The 20,440-nt window shown below is 45.5% G+C and overlaps 1 protein-coding gene across 5 annotated transcripts in view; it reads left to right on the forward strand.

The window, feature by feature from the left end:
• CTIF (cap binding complex dependent translation initiation factor) overlaps positions 1–20,440 on the forward strand; it is a 1,024,851-nt gene that overhangs the window by 453,526 nt on the left and 550,885 nt on the right. For all 5 annotated transcript variants that reach the window (XM_085629575.1, XM_085629546.1, XM_085629566.1 and 2 more), the window contains one exon: positions 1,464–1,540. In XM_085629575.1, the coding sequence (XP_085485701.1) occupies positions 1,464–1,540 (77 nt within the window). The remainder of the gene's footprint in view (positions 1–1,463; positions 1,541–20,440) is intronic.

Below are 20,440 nucleotides of genomic sequence, written 5' to 3' on the forward strand. Positions count from 1 at the left end.
AAAATAGGAAAAATGGTATTGCCTGATGTATTATCAAAATAACAAGTTGCAAATTAACTTATTTGAAGTAGAACTACAAAGATAATAGTGTTTTGCTGTCCTTAAGATGTTCTCTGTGATAGGCTGATAAAACACACCGAAAACAGTGACATCATAGCAAGGTTTTAACTAACTGGAAATATGAAATGTGTAATGCAGGTAAGATGTGTAAATAAATGTTTCGGACCCTGCCTGGCCATGATTTGCAACCCAAGCCTTCTTCAGGGCAATGGGTATAAGTCTAATTTAAGAGATTGACCGTGAAAAATCATAAGCCTGAAAAATCATAAGCCTGAAAAATCATAAGCCTGTATACAACTAACAACTGATTTCAAATCGCTAATGTGTTCTGATGAGTCAGACGCCAGTGGGAAGCAGGATTCCATAATGGCTCTACAAGTAAGTTGGATTCCTATAAGAAGTCCAGTGCCCTTGGGATCAGTTATGAACTTTCTAAATTTAATGCGGAAGGTCTGAGCAAACCAATATGTGAATTCCATTTGCTAAGCACCCAAAGTCACAGTAAGATTTGTGATTTCTCCATCTCACTCACAAGTGAGCCCGACCGGAACGTGAGGAGCGGAAACAGCAAGTTGAGACTTGTTGCTGACACTAACAGTGATTTGAAGATCATGGCCCCGGCATGGCAAACTCTACCATCCATCATTCCGAGGTCGCCAAATTAAGTGCATTACACTGCAAAACAGTCCTCCTGTTATTTACAGCCCTTAGAAATGGCAGGAGTGCGGTACGCCGCTATACACAATAAGTTCATATTAGTTTCATACTAAGGACTGCCTTTCCCGATAATTGAAATGGCAATAAATCTTTGTTTGAACTTTGAGTTCTCGTTTTTACATTAAAAGGCACTCGAGTGTTTTTATGTACTGCATATATTAACAACCTGCTGCTTCTTGTCAGAGGAGTGAGCCCTTTTTGTGCCGGGCTCATTTTTCTGAAAACACACTTGCCTGTTTACAGGAAGAAAAAAACTTGCAAGCCAGGATTTTCAAATAAAACCGAACAGCTGCAAACTGACATCCCATGTCTGTATTTGTTTACTAAAAGGCATTATGAAATAGAGCTCTCTCTCAGGATGTCAAAGAGGCCAGGTGCTGTGAGATACCTGACCCCGTGTCCCCACACAGCCGCTGAACTCCGTTTTTTTTATCAATCTGTTGCTGTGGTGACAGAATTACTTATGTCCTTAAACCCCTGTTTCTCCGTAAAAACATCCCTTGCAGAAATGTTTTTTCTATTTCGGTCAAATGTTTTTCTATTTGTCTGTTTGATCCATCTAAGTTTGTCGAGAAAAATGTACAAACCACGATAATTTAATATACCAGTGTCTGCAAGTTATCACTGCTGGACATCTATTTTTTTTTTTTATAAACGTGTTATATCTTGTTTTCTCCTTTAATTAGGATAGCCATCTGACGCCCCATGAAGCTGAAATTGCACAAACCAAAAAATTATTCAGAAGAAAGAGAAACGAAAGGCGGTAAGTGCTTTATACTTAAAACAGTTTTTGAGTTAAAACCATTCAACAAATGTGTTGGTCCGTCTATAGAATGGACATCGGGTAAAAGTGGACATCGGATAAACATTTTCACAGCTCATGTTATTCTCAGAGTGAATTTTATGTTTCATGTCAGTGGAGCAAACTGTAATACCGTCACTAGAGACTGCTAATCAGGTGACACCTAACCTTCTGCACTCAAATTTCCAATGATTCATTAGGATAAAATCAAACAAAAATAATAAAACAATAAAATTAACAAGATATAAAGCATCGTATATTGACTAATTAAAAATCGTCAGTTCCCAATTATTCTGCAGAGCTACAAATTCATGTCTTTTATAAATTTAAACAGCAAATATCTAGACCCAAATATTTTTATTACTCCTGTTTTAGGAACAGGTGTACCTTTCCATAGTTATATAATGTAGGTATAGACATTTTTTTAAACACTTAAAATTAGCACAGTCCTTGCAAATGCATGATTCAGTATAGGCCTCTCAGGTCACCGTTTCTGATGGGACCGCGCCCACGTTCTCCTTAACATATGATTCTGTGTTAGTCGTCATTAGTTGTCTAGTATTCCACTCACGCAGCTCCCAGGGATTCAACAATCAATCATTCAGTCCTCCCCTTGGAGGGCCGCCGTTTCTGGTGGGTGTAAAGTGGGGAGGGTCTGAGATTCCCCTCGGCAAATAGCAGTTGTCTTGTTGTCTCTGCGCTTGAATGCGGGAAACAAGAATATAATTAAGTCTGGACATGGACCCAGCCGACTCCGCCACATAGGAGTATTGTCTCAGTGGAATGTGTCCCACCAAACGTCTTGTAGTCCGACTGCCTCAGTAAATGTGGACAGTCGTGTGGCCACCCAAACCCACTGTTGCACTCCTAGAACCAGCCTATCCAGCTCCCCATTCATTGTAAGGTTAAATTCTCCCCATAAGATGGTAGTAGGCTGTGGAGTCTGCAGTAACCATCCCCCCATCTTCTGGAGTTCTTGCGACTGGGGCCTCAATGGGAAATAGAAGGAGGTGAGCATCATGTGTTTCCCCCATTCCACTCACCCAAAACTGCCCCATAGCGCCCTCCCGGGCACACCCATGTCTTCGAGATTGTTAATGGAAGTGACCTCTTAACCAAAATGCCCACACCTCGTAGGCCTGTCAAGAAACCCAAGTGCAACAGGAATGTGTATCTCCCCCATCCCAAGAAGGCACAATTATTGCCCGCAAGATGAGTGTCCCGCAGCAGTAGGATGTCTGGGCTGTGCGGAGTCAGAAAGAGGGACACCACCTCCTCTTCAGTTTCCACCTCCGCCCATTCACGTTCAAGGAAAAGATAGTAAGTGCCTGACTACATACGGTAGGCTTCATCCTGGTGCGCAACATCAAAGGTCAAAGTATGGTCTGCAGGTTGTCTTTGTCTGACTCTGTGTTTGTCTGCTGAGGTGTCTGCCCCAACCCTTAGGCCCCAGGCTACGAGTGTAGAACTACCCACTATCCTAAAGCCTGTGGTATCTGTCGCCCATCATGCCTGTTAAATTCCAGTAGCCCCCCAGTTCCAGTCTCTGTGAACTCTGTCCACACCCTCGGAACAAAGTCCTGCGTGTAACTCTCCGGACTAGTATGTCTCTCTCCTCAGGTCACTGTGGCTTTGGACCTTCATGTTAGTCACCACCTGTCTACACCTTTCCACGGGCCTTGCTGTTGTCTCTTGTCACACCACTTTCTGTGGACATTGGAGAGTGCCAGGGGCTCACCTGTCTCAGCCTCTGTACCCTCCAGTCATTCCCATGTGTCCTCTGGTGAAGAGCAGAACCAGGATTTCCCATCATCGAGGAATCAAAGTTGCATGGGGAATAACATTGAATATTGTGAATTGTTTTTTCTGAGTACTTGTTCTACCTTGTCAAAGAGACGTCATTTGGAATGAACCCCCTGTGTAAAATCCGGTAATACCATGACTGTTTTGTTTTCGTACTGTAGTGGCCCTGCTGCTGGACTCCTTGCAGTACCGTGTCCCTGTCTTCAAATTCGTGAATCAAGCTATTATTGTTTCTGTCTTGCGCCCGGCCTGGGAGGTGCTTCAGGCACTCTGTGTGCTCTCTCCACTGTGACATGTTTGGACAGGATGCTGGTATTCACTCTTCTGAGTATGAAGTCTTCAGTCAATTTGTCCAAGTTTGTTCCTTCCGCCTTCTCAGATATCCCCAGAAACCTGACACTGTTTCTGCGGAATCCGCATTCGGCGTCCTTTGGGCCTGTAGCTGACGGGTGATCTCTTTAAGCTGGTAAACATCCACGGTCATGGTCTTAGTGAAGGTACTATGTTCCTTCAGAGAAACCTAGGCATGGGTTACTCTTTACCATGTCCGCTTGGATCAGTGTGACATCCACTTTGTCTATCTTTGTTTCAAGGGCCGCCCTGGATTCTTTGATCGCCTGTAGAAGTTCATTAAGTGTGGGGCTCTGATCATCCACGTCTGTATCCTCCGCCTCGGGTAAATGAACCCCTCCACCGGCCTCTGGAGTGTTATGAAAGGCATATTTTTCCAAGATTCTTTCCTGGGCCATCGTGTGGCTCTTATCGTCTACATGGTCTATCCTTTTACTGGGATTCGACCACTTGCCCAACTGCAGGCCACGATTTTTGCCCCCGGCGGGTCCAGCAGTTCCACTGTAGTTGTGACTGGGTGGAGGGAACTCTCTGGACTTCCACCAATCTGGCACTACCCTCACTCCGCAGGTTGCTGCTCATATACTGCTGTCAGCCAGAAGGGAGAGAAGGACGGGGTGAAATTAGTACCTCTGGTTGAACAAAGGATGTCACATCCCGCTGTCCTGGCCGCAGTCTGCATCCCGAGCGAGTATCCCTTTGATCCGGGTGGTAAATGATGTCCCCAGGGCAAGAGTATATAGCAGGAGGGATCCCCTGCTAAGGTACTGCTGCATGGAGAACTCTCTTGCCGGCCATGTCTGTCACCTTTTCTTCCACTGGAGGGAGTCAGACACTTTTTTGAGTGTGCAGCCTGCCAATTTCTTCAGCAACTTCCAGGATTTATGTGTTGGCCCCTGGGGCCTGCGCCCCACCTGTATCCCCTTATTCCCCGACCAGGGAGTACTGGATGTAGTCCCGGAGATGCCGATGTGTGCCGCCACGCAACCTGCTCGGTGAGAGCTTCCATTCGGGCGCCATATTACGTCCGTGTGCAAGTCAAGCCCTTTGCACATCTATAATGCCACCACGCATGAACAAACTTCAGATTCATTAAGTGTCATTTTCAGAAAATGTCGTTCTTAAACTGTCATATAAAGTAAAACTGAGTCTTCGATCATCTTAGCATTTTGTCACTAAAATATTTCTTATGTATTGGAATATTAAGCCTAGAATGACAAGATGGCTCAATTTTACCAAGACATCACTTACCCTTGCTTAGGTTCAGTGATATATTTGTATTACAGATGACATCACCAAGGTGGGGGCTTCAGGGCTTTGGTCGGGTTACCTTCTACATTTCCACCAACCATAGGACACTAGCCACGCCTTGCTAGTGCCGGAAGGGATGGGTGATGCCTCAACGGTGGAGGTCTTGCCTGACAAAGGCATCACTTATGTTACATTTCTCACAATTGGAGGTCCAGGCTAAGTCCCTGGTGCTCCTCAGAAGCCTAGCTCCGGACAGCGTACACAAAGCTCATGTATACCCACTGCCGCCACGCTCTCCATATGAATACTGCTGTGGAAGATTATCGGCTGTATCCAGGAGACATGGGGTATGGCGCGGGTGGTACGCTATTGCCTGTAGTCCAGCATGCAGGCAAAATACTAGTTTGCGGGGCCACTCAAAGATGGCCGCTACTTAAAACCTATTTTAGGGAGTCACACTTGATATGAGGTGGACTTCCAGTCTCTCTTCTTTATTCTACAGAAGACAACAACTCAGTCTTCACTGTCAAAGGAAATGGGCCCAAATTGCACTACAATAGCAAATTTACGCACATAGGCTTGCAACCAATTTTTTTTGTATATTTCAAGTTTATTTGGAATTCTCAAACAAATCCAGGAGCACGCTTGGGACACTGTAATAGTTGCAGCTTTCCAGGAGTACTCACCTACTCCGCACCCATGGGCAAGTTTACTCGCATATAATTTAATACATTTTGTGTAAGTAAATTGATACTGCCTGTAAAAGCTTATTTTGTGTATACTGAATTTGAAATTGCTCTGGTAAATCATGCCAAATTTCGAATGGACTAAGATCTGCTAAAAGCTTGGTTAATCAGGTCAGAGTATTTCGAACAAAAAGTAGCCTGTTCGCATTTACATTTAATTCAAGTCACCTTACGTTTATAGGAAGCTAATATCCAGGCATCGTGTACAGTTGAAGTGTAAGACTTGGAGAGAGCTTGAATTTTGACTGCAATAATTTAATTCTACACTCCTACAGTGTTTGTAGGTGACTAGACCGTGCTGCTGTCACTAGATCAATAGCAAAAAGAGTTCAGAAATGTTACTGTGAGAGGGATTTTGGCTCTTCCCACATACTTGTTTGAGTACAGCCTTTACTCGGGTTCAAGTTGAATGCTGCTCCAAGAAAGATTACTTGTTGAAATCCTATTGGATGCTGAAGAGTGTTCCCCTGCTTGATATGGCTGCTCTTTAAAATGCAGTGATGTGGCAGCGAGCATATTCCATCATAGTGTAATAAGCAGTGTCCGTGAACCCACAGCAGTAAGACAAGTAAAAGTGTTAAGACCGGATCCTTCTCGACACTCTTACATCCAAATTCCCGCTGTGTCTAGTCTGATACACACAGTAACATCTGTGCCTGTTAATTTTTTATTTCCCCACTTAAGTTTGCGTTGTGCAGAAAATGAAGTTCATTCCTCCATCCTGCCACTCAAACAAATGCACCGGTTGTGCGTGTGTGGCTTTCTCTCTCTAGCCTTCACCTGCTACTTTTCTTTCCTTTACCACATCACCATGCCCTCATGTCGATACCCGTCCACGCCCCCTTCTGCATACAACCCACAACCTCTGTTTGCTTTCCCCAATTGCACCGGTCCCCACAGGGCCATCTCCTCTCTCCTACACCAGCCTGCCTTGCCTCAGCCTGCCACACGCCCTGGTACCAACACCGCAGAAATACTGCCATACCGGCTAACAGGACCCCGAAGCTGGTATGTGTTTAGGCTTAGGGAGCAGTAAAAACAGCTGGTCTGGCCACCGGTGAGTCCACCTGCCCCCACAGCAGCCACTATGTAAACCAACAGGACTCTGGTTCAAAAAGTACCCCCGAAGTCAGTGCCCCCCTCCCCTACCCCACCGTTAGTCTGCAGTCCCCATTCAGTTCCTGTACCAGCCCTCAAACCCGGTGTTATTGCTTCACCCTTGGTTTGTTGTGCCCTCTCCCCCTCCTGCAGTGTTTGCCTGCTTTCCCTTCCTATACCACATCACCGCTCCCTCCCACCGTGCCCCAGCAGCCCCAGACCAATCTCCCTTCCCACACCAGCCCCCACTGCCCCAGCCTGACCACCCCCCCCTACCACACCGCCACTGTCTCCGGCACCAGCCCCTGAGTTGCCGAAGGAACTGAATAGGCATGCAATCAACGCATGTCTCTCAGAGGTTTTCTCGTGGCTGAAAGAGAATCAAATGAAATGTAAACCTGATAAGTCCGAGATAATCTTCTTCGGCCCACGCCCCTGCGAAACATGGAACAGCTGGTGGCCGCAGAATCTGCCCCCCCCCATGACCATGGTCAAGAAAGTCCGAACTAGACGAGATGTGACGCTTTCTATGAAATCCCAGATTCCATCTGTAGCTGGGACTTGTTTCGGGATTTTAAGAATGACACGTAACTTTTTGACTCTGTTATCTGCCCCTCACAGAAAAACCATTGTCAAAGCCTGGGTAACCTCGCATCTGGACTATGCCTATTCTCTGTAGCTGGGACTTCCCAGTTACTTAATTGCTCTCCTGCAGGTGATTCAAAATGCGGCGGCCAGGGCCATCTTTCTGGCTGCCCCCAGGACTCATGTATCCCCTCTTCTGTCATCCCTGCATTGGCTTCCTGTTCAGAAGAGAATTCAATTTAAAGCTTTGATTCTGGTTTTTAAAGCTTTTAATCCGATTGGTGCTCCTTACCTTAGACTAAGATATCCCCGTTACATTCCCCAACGTACTCTGAGGTCCTCCACTCAACTTTTGATCCCTGTCCCTATAGTTTCATTTGCTAGGATCGGAGGTCATTCCTTCCCAGTCATTGCCTCCCGTCTATGGAACAGTCTTCCCTTGGACCTCAAACAAGTTCAGGATCTCCTCACATTTAGGAAAAAGCATGAGACATGGCATTTCCAACTATAATCTGTTCTTTTCTGATTGATGTCTAACCTGTTCCTCTCACTATGACTGTTATGTGGTTCTTTACTCAGCGCCGGGACACTCTTGGGAGTAGCTGCGGGCTTTATAAATACGTAACTAACATAACACTAGAAGAGGAGGTATTCTTCCGGTGATGTTCTAGACATATTTTCATGCTCTCATGTGTTGGGTAGTTTTGTGTGTGTAGTGTGCCTTTGTCAGTGCAGGATGAGGTGTTCCTGGGTAGGAGGTGTAAGCGGCAGGTATGTATGTATATGGTGTTTCTATAGCATTAACCTATCCAAAAGGCAGTGGAGTAGTGTTCACAGTTAAAGACAAGCCTAAAGTCACTGAGTAATTGGAGAGGAAGCTGGGCTGTTGAAGGGTAATAGTGATGTAGTGTTCCTTAAGGCGGTGAGTCTTCTTTCCTAAATTGGAGTAGCGTCGAGGCACTCCTAATGGATACGGGGATGTTATAGATTCTGGTGCATAGATGAAAAAGGCCTGCACTCTGATGACAAAAGTCATCAGAGATGGTGCACTTGTCTCCAAGATGAGCGAGGTGCTGGTGGTTGTGGCTTTGTAAATAATGCAGCTGGCTTTGAAGATGGCATGGGCTGGCAAAGGGAGCCAATAGAGTGACATCAGGATGGGGGTGGTGTGGTCCTATTTCTTCAGGCTCAGGGTGAGGTGTGCTGTGGCATGTCTAATGCCCATAAGAGGTGCCAGTGTGGAGTGTGGTAGGCCATAAATAGGGCATTACCACCATCCAAACGCAAAATTACAGGAGCTTGAACAGCACTTCTGAAGTCGCTTTTTGTAAGTAACAGTTTGACGTCCTTTAGAAGAGAGAGTCGGTACCCAGGTCGTCTTTGCTTTTTTGTCAGTGTGTTCCTTGAGGGTGAGGTTGGTGTTCAGTGTGAATGCAAGTTACCTGGCTTTCAGTAAAGTTTGGGTGTAAAGCCTTCAAGGTTCATGTCATCCAGTCATTTTTGTACTGTATCTTGTTTGTTTTTCTTGACAAAAACAACATGAATTCTGTCTTGGCTTCAGGTAGGGACTAGGCATCCAGGTCTTGATGATGTGCAGGCAGTGTTTAAGGCATTGGATGTCTAAAGCAGAGGAGACTTTCAAGTAGTTTTGTATCACTGGCATATTGGAAAATTCTGATGAAGTAATCTGTGGATAGAGCACCTAGTGGCTCTATGTAAAGGTTTAAGATGACAGGAGACAGTATGGAACCATGGAGAACTCTACATGTGAAAGGAATGTTTTGTGACTTGGTGGTGCCCATATGAACAACCTGCTGAAGGTTGGAAAGGCAGGATGAGAACCAGTGAACGTTGCTGGTGAATCCCATTTCAGACTCCAGGGTGCGTATGGGATGGTTAACTGTGTCGAAGGCAGCTGAAAGGTTCAGCACTATGAGGAGGCGTGTGGGTGTCGGGTGAGGCTGGTGCCTGCATGGGGAGTGCATGATTAATGGAATGAATGCAAAAGGAGCCGTGTGCCTATGTGAGGTGGGATTGCAGAGTGTGTGGCATGATCGGTGTGAGTGCAGGTTGAATCGTGTGCGTATGGGACCACGTAGGTGTGGGGTGGGTGAAAGGCCAGTGCAGTCTCAGTGGTATGTATGAGTATCGGACAAGTGCAGAGTTGAGTGTTGTGACCACGTGATTGTAGGGTGAGTAGTCACCGTGTGAGTGAATGGTGTGCCTGCGGCAGTGTAGGGTGCAGCACATTGAGGGCAAACCATTTGGCACTGCCAGTGCTCGCTTGGTTATGCAACTTAGAGCGCAAGCTATTGGACACTCACTTTGTAGACTTAAAAAGTACATCCTGCTGGTTCCATGAATGCACACGTCCTACTTCAGCACTTACACCCTGCTCCCAGATTGTCTTTCTCCTGAAGTGCTCAAATTACGATTTGTTTACCGAACAGTGCTTCTTGTTTTGATTTTTGTGCGTTTCGCCTAAAAACAATAGTATGGCCATTTTTCTGTAGAGATCCATTCATTTTGGCACTCAGTTAAACAAGTGTGCAGAGTTTTAAGTTTCTTTATTATTTCAACTATTTGCCTACGAAATTATGCCTGGGGTAACCATAACGGAATATGTGCATGTCACCTGCCCCACTGATATTCTGCCTGGAGTGTTTCACACAGGGTTGTGCAGCAGGCACATTAATCCTGCCAGTTATGTAGGCAGGTTTGCCACTACTGCCTGCTACGATTAAGGACTGCCGAGGGAGCCACACTGAGCACTGCTTACACAAGCATTTGCAATGCAATAGGTCTCTCATTTACGAAACTCTCGTAAATGCGAGACCTATTGCATTGCAAATGCTCGTTTGTAAAAACACTCATGCAGTGCTTTCAATTTGCTGTTGGCTGCCCCCCTTTCCTTAGATAAGCTGTGTCTCAAGAAAGGGGCGTGGCCACCATTAAAGTGAAAGCACATTATAGGGCTCTTTTACAAAACAAAAGCATTTGTTTGTCAAGTTGACAAACAAATGTTTTTTTTTTTTTGTAAAAGCGCCCCATGCCACGGTTTCACTTTAATGGCAGCTGCTTCCATTTCCTTAGACATGGTTCGTCCAAGGAAAGCGGCGCGGACGCCATTAAAGTGAAAGTGCAGGATGAGGCAGTTTAAAAAAGGTTAATAAATAGTACAAAAAACATGCAGCTGCGTTCGGCGCCGCAAATAAACCAAAGGCACAGGCGCCTCGGTGTGAGTTTGGCATGCCGTGCTATGAAAAAAAAAAACTTTTAAGCGTTCCAGGAGAGCATGTCCAGGCAGGAGAAAAACATTGGAGGCTGTAATTAAAGCCTACCGAGTAATAACACGTGAAACAGGGGTTGTCTTCATGGAAGGTTACACCATATGACAAGGCGTACTAAGGATGGACTACTAAGCCTGTTGACCATTGAAAAGCCACAGTTTCCAAAGGATAATGACACAAGCCAATTAAAAATGTGGGCGGAGAGTGGGCAGAGCTTAAAGTCCATATCTGAATACAGCATGCCTCGCAGAGCAGGGCATGAGCTTCCCAGGCTCAACCAGAAAAAGTACATTAATTCGGCACATGCGATACTTAATGCGGAAGTAGGTAATGAACTCTGAAGTGAATACTTGAAGTGGACCACTTTTTGTACTTACTGTGCAAATTATTCACCCATCATTAAGATTATGTGATTTAATAACATTGTCTGAAGTATATGGTATTTTTATAATGTGCATATAATTTTTGGTGTTCAAAACTCTAAGCTTTGCAATTTCACTTTTATTTTAATTCCGGGCATTTTGAGCTCATGAACCTTTGGCAAGTCTCCTGCCAACGTCTGCAGAACTGTGCATTTAAAAAAAAAAAAAACTCCAGAATATCACCAAACGTCATCGTGACAATGACGGGTCCGGTGTGAAGAGTGCCTTACATGGAGCATGTAAATATTGAACATCAGGCACATGGCCACCACACCTAGCTGGTACCTACCTAGATCCGGGCCTCCCCCAATCGCCGCTTGCGGTGTTTCATGGCCAAGGGGCAGAGAAAGAGGAAATGTTCCTAGTAAAAACCTGACCTGGCTGTGCTGCCAGGCCTTTGGAAGATACACGGTGTGCTCTAGTTAAATCTTTGTAGAGCTGCCAGATCCCATGGAGGCAGGGCGAGTTCTGGTGTCAGATCTTGTGCCACAGACGTGTGCTTCTTCCCGGTATGCCAGTATATACACATGTCCTTTGACGTCATACTTGTGCCACTGATTGTTGTCTCATGTTGATGTCAAGACATCTGTGGGGAAGAGGTCTGAAAAAGCATTTGGTCCAAAACTACATCTCTAAATATTTTTGTAGAATCTAATGTACCATATTATTTTTACATCGAGAATAAAATGTTGGCATAACAATGAAAACTAAGATACATTTGACAAAGATGATCCTTCTCTTAGTATATACATATTAAATGTGGCAGTGGGTGGCAGTGAGGAAGTCCACCCTCCCATTGCCTCATACCCCACCACCACCACTCGGGTCAACTTCAAAATTCCAAGTCTATCTAAATGAGGAGAAAACTCCCCGTTGTCTCAGGACTCTTCTCCCCTTCATGGTTTTACCAGTCACTCAAGGGTTGGACCTTCAGTTTTTTTTTTTTTTTGTGCAGTTTTATATAGAGCAAATTCCACCCGAAGATATTCAGCGCTTTACATGAGCACCAGTTACATTACACCAGAGCACATTCATTTTTGTAGACACGGGGGGATAAAGTGGTTTACCAGAATCAAAGGATGTTGAGCCGATGCCGAGACTCGAACCTTGTTCTCCAGTTGCAAATTGGGTTGCCCTGGCCATTACGCCGCATCCACTCGCCTCCTCTCCTTTCCTGCACCTTGCCCTGGATCTACCTTACCACATTTCCACCCACAGGCAGTGTGGAACGAACGCCATGGCAGGAAAATGACGACACAAAACGGAGAAAAAGAATGTATGACGATACAACGCAAACATTTACAACGCATGCCTTTACAATGCAGTTTTTACGTCGCAACATCAATTACAACGCATGATTTTACATCGCGTGCCATCACAACGCATTTTTAGAAACTACATTTACAACGCATTCCATTACAACGCATATTACTTTTAGGGCAACAGTATGGTATGTTTTGGATAGTGTAGGGGTAAAAATTACTATTCGCCATTACTTACCTTATATTGCGTTGTAATGGCATGCGTTGTAGTGACATGCGATGTAATGGCTGCGTTGTAATGGCATGCGATGTAAAGGATGTTGCGTTGTAATGACTGCGTTGTAAAGGTAGTGCGATGTAATGACTGCGTTGTAAAGGTTGTTTCCCATAGAAAAAGTGTCACTTAAATACTTTTAAATCCTTTAAAAAAACTCGTTTTAGGAACAGCTCTTGCTGTTTCACTTATTATCATTAATGGACTATATAAAACATTTAAAACCTCTGAAATTGAATAGTCCTGTTTCTGGTCACCCCATCCAAAATAACACACCCAAACTGTAAATATGTCAGTAGGTGAGTTTTCGATACAGGGGCACCTGTGAGCACAACTGGCTAGTTTCAGATTTTTTTTCGTTTTTATATCTTAAGTTAAACACAAAGTTTTGGGGTTTTGTTAAAGCATAACTTTGTAAAACTGTCATTTACCCTTTTCGTCTTTTTTTAGACCTTTAATAAAACGTATGTATAGATAACACTGACTAGCTGGCAGGCAAGTGAGTGACCATGAAAGCCAACCAATGGTAAGCATTGGGTAGCCTCCAAGCCCCTCTGTTTTTTGAAAGCCACATCATTCCTCGCAACTGGCTCGACCTAAAAAGGGTGTAATCAACTCCTAGCTCTGTACCAAGCTGAGTGGTGGTTCCTGTCTGGCGGTGTTTTTGGGGAGGGAGTTTGCTGGGTATAAACGCAGATATTATATTGGGCTGCTGACCTGACATCTCTGTGAGAAGATCGTCATGACACTCTGAGTATCTGTATTAGTATGCCGCCCGGCCTCCGGGATGTGGGCTGAACGGCTGTGTGCATTGTTATAACGGTGGGGGTGCTTTGAGACACCATGTGTGTACAGGTCGACTTACTGGATGCCTCATTCGTAATTCTGCAATAAAAACATGTTTTAAAAAAAAATTTAAAAAAAATCAACTCCTAGCTCTGTTTTCCTCAGTTTTGATATAAATCTATAGAGCAGTTTATTCTAATAAACGAGTGGAAAATGCAACTTTTTGGAACCCCCTCTCGAACTTTGCCTTCCTTAAAGTCCGCTGTCAGCCTGAGCAAGATTTGGAAGCCAATCAGAGGTTAACGAATTGTACTTTGGAAAATGTTTTGTTGATTCCTGGAACTGTACCAAAGTACACAACATCCATTCCTGTGTAAGTTCATCTTAAGTATAACTAAAAAGCTGGAATGAGTAACTTGTGATGCCAGTGAATAAGTAAGTATACGTTTACTTGTATTCTATCATTTGGGGAGTAAGTGTGTTGCTCTAATCCACCAGTATTTTTCCTACTGTAGACAAAGATGGTAATGAATATAGGCCTGGAAATCTTGGCTACTTTAACACTGCAGAGAAGGCTGTATATCTGTGCACTCTGTCGATCAGGGAAATGCAAGAGTGTGATGTCATGGCTGGAGAAAGCATTTGGATTGGCTTGAGAGGTGTGACCTCTTTGCTCCTTGACTAATACATCTGAAAGCGCGTGAGGTGGTTAGTCGTGCATATTTCCAGTGCTTTAAATGGGCTGGTATTGACGGTACTGAGTACTGGCACTTTTTTATTTTGAGAGGGAGAGTACCGGAGCTTCTCAAGAGCGAGGTAATACTTTTAATTGGAGAGTACCGGCACTTCTCAGAAACAAGCATTTACTCTGCTACAGAGCACTTGCACTTCTATTTTTTCCATTTCAAGCACTGCATATTTCCCCCTTGTTTGGATGGTTGCGTATATGCCATAGAGGTCTGAATTCCTCAGGAGTTTTTGATTTCTAAATGGTGAATTTTACAATATTTGGATTATCACTGTTTACAATCAAGATCTAATGGAATGTAATATACAGAATACACAGTATGTTACATTCAGGATGGGGCATGGCCGAACCGCTGAAACGGCGGCCACAGCATAGTGGAGTGGTGGAGCTCCTGTAGCAGCCCGCCTACTCCTGCCGTGACCTGCGTACTCCTGCCTCTACACTACTGGACGGAGCCATCTGACCCTTCCTCGCACTCTCTCCATGGCCCTGACGACCCGTCTGGAGGTGGGGCCCGGTGTCGCCTGCCATTCCACCACTGCCCCCTGGTATCGGTGTCTCCCGCTGGGGTCCTGTTCTTTTCCTCAGAGCCTCACTGATTTCACAGGGGGCTGCTTGTGCCCCCCTGTTAATGGTCTTAGGGGTAAGGAGGGACTGTTGAGAGACTGGGGACTCCCTGCATTTTGCATGAGGCCCCAGAATGCATCATAATTCCCAGTGACCTCTTAAACTGGCTCCTCTGTTCCTGGGACATTGCTGTATTTCTGTATACCGTTGTCCTGACGCTGCCCCACACCCAGGGCCTCCCTGGGTGCTTGTGCCACCCACTGGGTTCAGGAACATTTAAGCGGATGAGGTGGGTCAGAGGCCAGGGTTAATTCAAGTGCCAGCTTAGTTTTTATCCTGCATTATCTCCTATATACAACACGCCGGCCATTTGAGATCCGCACTACGTATGGGCAGAGCACAAAGCACACGTAGGGCATATAACTGCCCGCACACGCCTAGCAATGACCCTGTGACCTTGGCATCATCAGATCTTTCCCACGAGAAAACCTCTTCGCCACAAACAGTGACATTGGACATCCTTCTGAGGACTCCTGTCCTGTACTGAAGGCCAAAGTGGATGCTTTGACTATAGACTTTACCCACCTCTGAGAATTGTTTTTAAAAAGCTGATGGGGAAGGTGACTGCAAACTCTTTGGCCTAAAGCAAACAGGGTTAACGGCGGACTCCAATGACTGCACCTCCTTACTGAGTTCCCAATGTATATGGAATAGTATTAGATGATGGTGTGCATACTAACACCCCTGCAACTCTTTGGCCATTGACACTCTCACCCCTCTTACCCAGGACCTATCGGAGCGTACTCCCCACGTGCTGCAATGCCTGAAAATTTCAGAGGATAGACCTGAAGACTCGGAGGGGCGGTCCTGTTGCAATAATATCGGCCTTATAGGCCTACCGGGAAGGTAAGGTGGGACACGATCCCTCTCATTTCATGGAGGATTGGCTACAGAGGCTGGTGGCCCGTTCTCTTTGTCTTCCTGTTTCGTAGTTGAAAGAGCACACAGTGTCCCGGCCTAACAACCGCTGCCTGAGGCACCTCCAAGGCCCTTGATAGCGAGGATGCTCAGTTTCAAGGATGGAGATCTGTTGTTGTCCGAAAGAAAGATCAAATACGAGTTGATAATGTGAAAGTTATGATTTTCCCTGACTTTGCATTTTTGGTATAAAGTAAACACACTACTTTTATGCAAGTTAAAAAGAGGTTGTCCCTGGGATAGAAATACAAGTTACTTTTTCCCGCCAAGCTCTGAGTTGCGACCGACCAACGAACTAATTTCTTTCACTGACCTGGAGTAAGCCTGGGACTGGCTGGAGTGTCAGGAGGGCACACCCTCTTCACTAAACCCCCTCCACCCCACCCCCTCACCCCCATCCCAGGACCTCATTATGAACAAGGTCTTAGGGACAGTCCGGAGACAAAGTCCCCAGAGCCAAGGCTATAGGGACCCCTACCCCTCTCTGGATCGACAAGAGCAACAATGCGCGATCAAAGTGTTGGCATCAATCCAGCACTTATCCACCACCTTGCCTTTTGTCTCCCCAACTACATCTTGCTGTTAAACTGTTACTGCTAGGAAAGATGCCATTTCCTCCGTGCTTTCCATTGATTATTCAGCGGGCCCGCTGGACTCTCGGCTGTCAGACCTCACCCTCCCCGCTTTGTTCCCCTGTTTCGTTTTGGGGAGGGACTGACTTTTATAGGGTTTTGTGTTGGACCTTTAGCCCTTGGTTTTGTTGTGGGGATGGATTTGTAGGGGTTTCTCTCACTCAGATGGCTTACACTCTTAGGGCACCAGAACTACCTTTTCACAACCGACCTTTTAGTTCTAATTTACCATCTTGGTCAGCTCAGTACTCATCACGCGGCTCTTCAGTTCTTTTCCACATACATTGGTGAGTCAATATAAACTACTGACATGGAATTTCAGGGGATGATTTCTTCTCATAAAAGCAAGAAAATCCACTCAATGTTAATTCTGGTACATGGTTGACATCTCCAACACATGCTGGGTGTCACTGGCGTGTGATAGACCTCCCTGGCACATGTTAGCCCTCCCTGGCAAATTGTGGCACTCCCCTGGCACGTATTTCCCATCCCTGACATCTGCGACGCCTGGCATCTCCTATCTATTCCAGATGTCTGATGGATATCCCCGGCATCTGAGGTCGTCATTGTATTAAAATGATAACCATAACAATTGGTGGCCATCCATTTGTGGTATCTGGTTGGCATTCATGGCTTCTGGTGGGGATCACTGACTTCTGATGCATATTTTCTGCTACTGGTAGGCATCCATGGTTTCTGCTAGGCGTCCCGGCCATCTATCAGTGATACATGAACAGATTGCCTAACACATGGGCGTGTGCCAAATGAGTATATATTCAGAAGGTGGCAAGGAGACATTTAAAGGCAAAATTAAGATCCCATTTCTGATGTTTTCAATCTCACGAATGGCCCTTGGAGCAAGAAGATATTGCATCATGGGACTAACGCCATATGAGTTAGAACACATCGCAAGCATCTAGTGTTCCATGGTCTAGCTCACTGTTTGTTTCCTTGGCCCGGGCAGTGCTTAGTTTGACCAGGTGGTTTCCGGTACTCTGCACCGGCACTTAATTGTCAACACCAGTGCTTGTGACAATCTGCCACAAGAAGGAGCTCTCCATCTAATTTAGATATGACCACAACAACAGTTAATTATAAATTCAATAAACACTAAAAATTACTATTTCTTGCCATACTTATAGCTTTGGGGGGCCTGGCATAGTCCGATTTGCTACACTTGTAAGAGTGTGACGTTTAGTAGTTGTGTTGTACTCTCATTGGCAGCATGACGGGGGCAATGTGTGGCGCAAGCTGAAGTGGCCTCCTGATGAAAGCCCTGGCACTTACGTTTTTTACAAATTAAGCACTGGACTGCCTGGGTATTTGATTGACAGTTGTCTATTCTGCTAAGGGGTCTGGTTCCTGTTGCTTCCTGCCTCTGCACCACAGATGCAAACCAGGTGAGTTGGCACGGACCCTGGGATCTGGCGCTCCGGGCAGATAGCGCCCTATGGCGGCCAGTAAGACTTCCAAGTGTATGGAACGTTTGGCTGTTCTGCGAGCCGCACAGACCTCGACGACTTGGTTTTAAGGTCATCGAGTCCTGGTCAATATAGGCAACAAAGTGTCTGACTTGTGCCGATTGCAGGTAGGCACAAAATGCAAGTCCCAGAGGCTGCAGGGCTGCACTTGTTATGTCTAGGAATTCATCTCCATTCTGTCCTGGACTAATGTATTCCCCACTAGCAGGGCACGAGAGGTACAGAAACTCAGAGCGAATCAGCTCATTGGTGTCTTTACTCCGTTATGGGGGTTCTTCAACGGATGTATGTAGTATTTCTATAGCGCAAACCTACCCAAAAGGCAGCCAATCAAATGTTCCTAATGAATTTATGACCTGCTCGGTCTTTCAGAGCCTGGCATGTCAGGAATACATATTGCTCCAGGGGTCTGACGATGATGAGGGAATGATCAGAAGTGATCCTCGTAGTGCTGGACACAGGGTGCCTCCTCCTCCTGCAGATGCCAGCCTTTATTTTATTTTTTTTAGCTTTATATAGCGCGAACTCGACCCGAAGGTATTGGAGCGCTTTACACGAGCACCAGTTACATTACACGCACACACATTCATTTTTGTAGCCATTAAGTAATTTGCCCCCAATCACAGGATGTTAAGCCCACGACGAGATTCAAAGTTGGTTCCCCAGCTGCAAAATCGGCAGCTCTGGCCGTTAAGCCACACCATTATTGACGCCCATTGCTATAAAGGCCAACTCCAACCCCATGTCAACTCAGACGCCATGTCCTAGTAGATCTGGCCTGTCTTTTGTACACATAGAGCCCCGGAGGAGCGGTATACTCCCTGTAATCTATAAATTCGTTTTAGGTGAATAATTGTGGAAAGAGAGAGATACCATATCCCTGATGTACCGTGCATTCGGATGCCTTGTGTCCCGAAGTGCCGGCCCGGGCAGAGGTCTGAGGGCGGGTGGAATGGGTTCTCTGCGGTTCCCGCTCAGTAATAAGTTTGACAATGTGCAATAATAATCATAAATCGAAGGGGCGTGGCTGAATTCCTGGAATTCCGAGGCCTAGATTCAGGGACCGTTTCCTTGGCAACCACACTGCAAGTTAAAGAGCGTTTGTATTGTTTTCTTATGGCTTGTAAAAGCCATAACCACCTCCGATGCGAGTTCTGACTATTTCTTAATGCCCTTGTGGGTCTGAGCGCTTGATGTCTGCCAGGAGGGTGATGTCTTCCACCAGCGCGTGCCATATTGTTGAACACACACTGCCCCGCCCAGGGGTCTTAGTGGCTTCAGCAGTTCAGACTTTAACAAGTAGAATTGCTGCATGAGACCATGAAATCCCTCGAGCACGTGAACCCGTCAATTTAAAAAGCATACGTGCGTTTTCCTGCTATTAGGTAACATTCTACTGAACAAATCCCCGGAGTTCTGAATGCTTTAACCCTTTGCATGTCTCGGGGAATGGTCTGTGTCCAGATTCAACTTGGGAGAAAGCATTAAGAGTCTCTCTAGCTCTTACGTCATGGAAGGGGAGATGTCAGTCTTGTTTTTTGCCAGTGTGGTCTGCCACTGGGTTGTCGAATGGTGGTTGAAATGTTGAAGTTAAGAGTGAGTAAGCCAAAATTTCGAAAATATACATGGGGAAGCAAAACCCATAATTCTAATGCAGTGTGTTTACAGGTGGAAGTTAGTTTGAGAGCCGTCAGTGTGACATTTTGTCCATTATTCTCCATTTGTATTTTTTTTTATATAGGATCGAACTATAGCTTTAAAGTACCTCACTTTGTACTCCTAAATCAGATGTTAATCCCATCATTTACCTCTTCCTGTTCTTTTCTGTAACCCAGAACCCCTTATCTCATCATTGCCTTCAACATTAAACTAACCCAAAGTGTGGCCCCATCGCTACATCTAACAGTATTGTATTGCATTGCAACATTCATCTATCGCTTGGTACCGCTATGTGGGGTGCTCAAGCGCTTGCCTATGTGGATAGCGTGCAATGCCTCAAGGGTGTTTTGGCTAGAAGGGTATTGGGTATTGTCTTTGTTTCGATCCTATGTGGGAAGCGTTTCCATGTCGTGCGTGATGACCACTGGGTTTCATTTATCCTGCTATGGAACGCAGAGTTTAGCAGCCATCTGTTCGAGGCGCATGGTTTCTAGTTTTCAGTAAGGTGTCCGCTTTGCACAGCTCTGCAGCTCCCTTTGTTATTTCTTATGCTCATAGTCCACTTAGCTGGTTAAGGCACTGGGATGCCCATTCTGAGATATATAGATATATTTTTAAAGTTTATGATCCTGAGCAGATCTAGGTTGAAGGACCACATAGTTGAAAGATCTGCTGAGGTGGCCTTTGTTAATATCCTCCCTCCTTGTGACATGGCAAAGTATGGAGGTGAGGTTAGATTCCCAGACAGTGGCAGTGTATGGCCTGCATTCCTGTGGCTGGAGGCCTAGTCAATAAAGTGAGAAGGATGCAGACATTTCTACCTTTAGCAATTCCATGAACCTCGTTAGCAGTGGGGTGTTGATTAGTTCTTCCTCAGTTCTGCTATTCCGTATATGATGGGGGTGAAAGGTAGAACTGTCGTTTGTTT

The sequence above is a fragment of the Triturus cristatus genome, chromosome 2_1 (assembly GCF_964204655.1).
Source record: "Triturus cristatus chromosome 2_1, aTriCri1.1, whole genome shotgun sequence".
Classification (NCBI taxonomy): domain Eukaryota; kingdom Metazoa; phylum Chordata; class Amphibia; order Caudata; family Salamandridae; genus Triturus; species Triturus cristatus.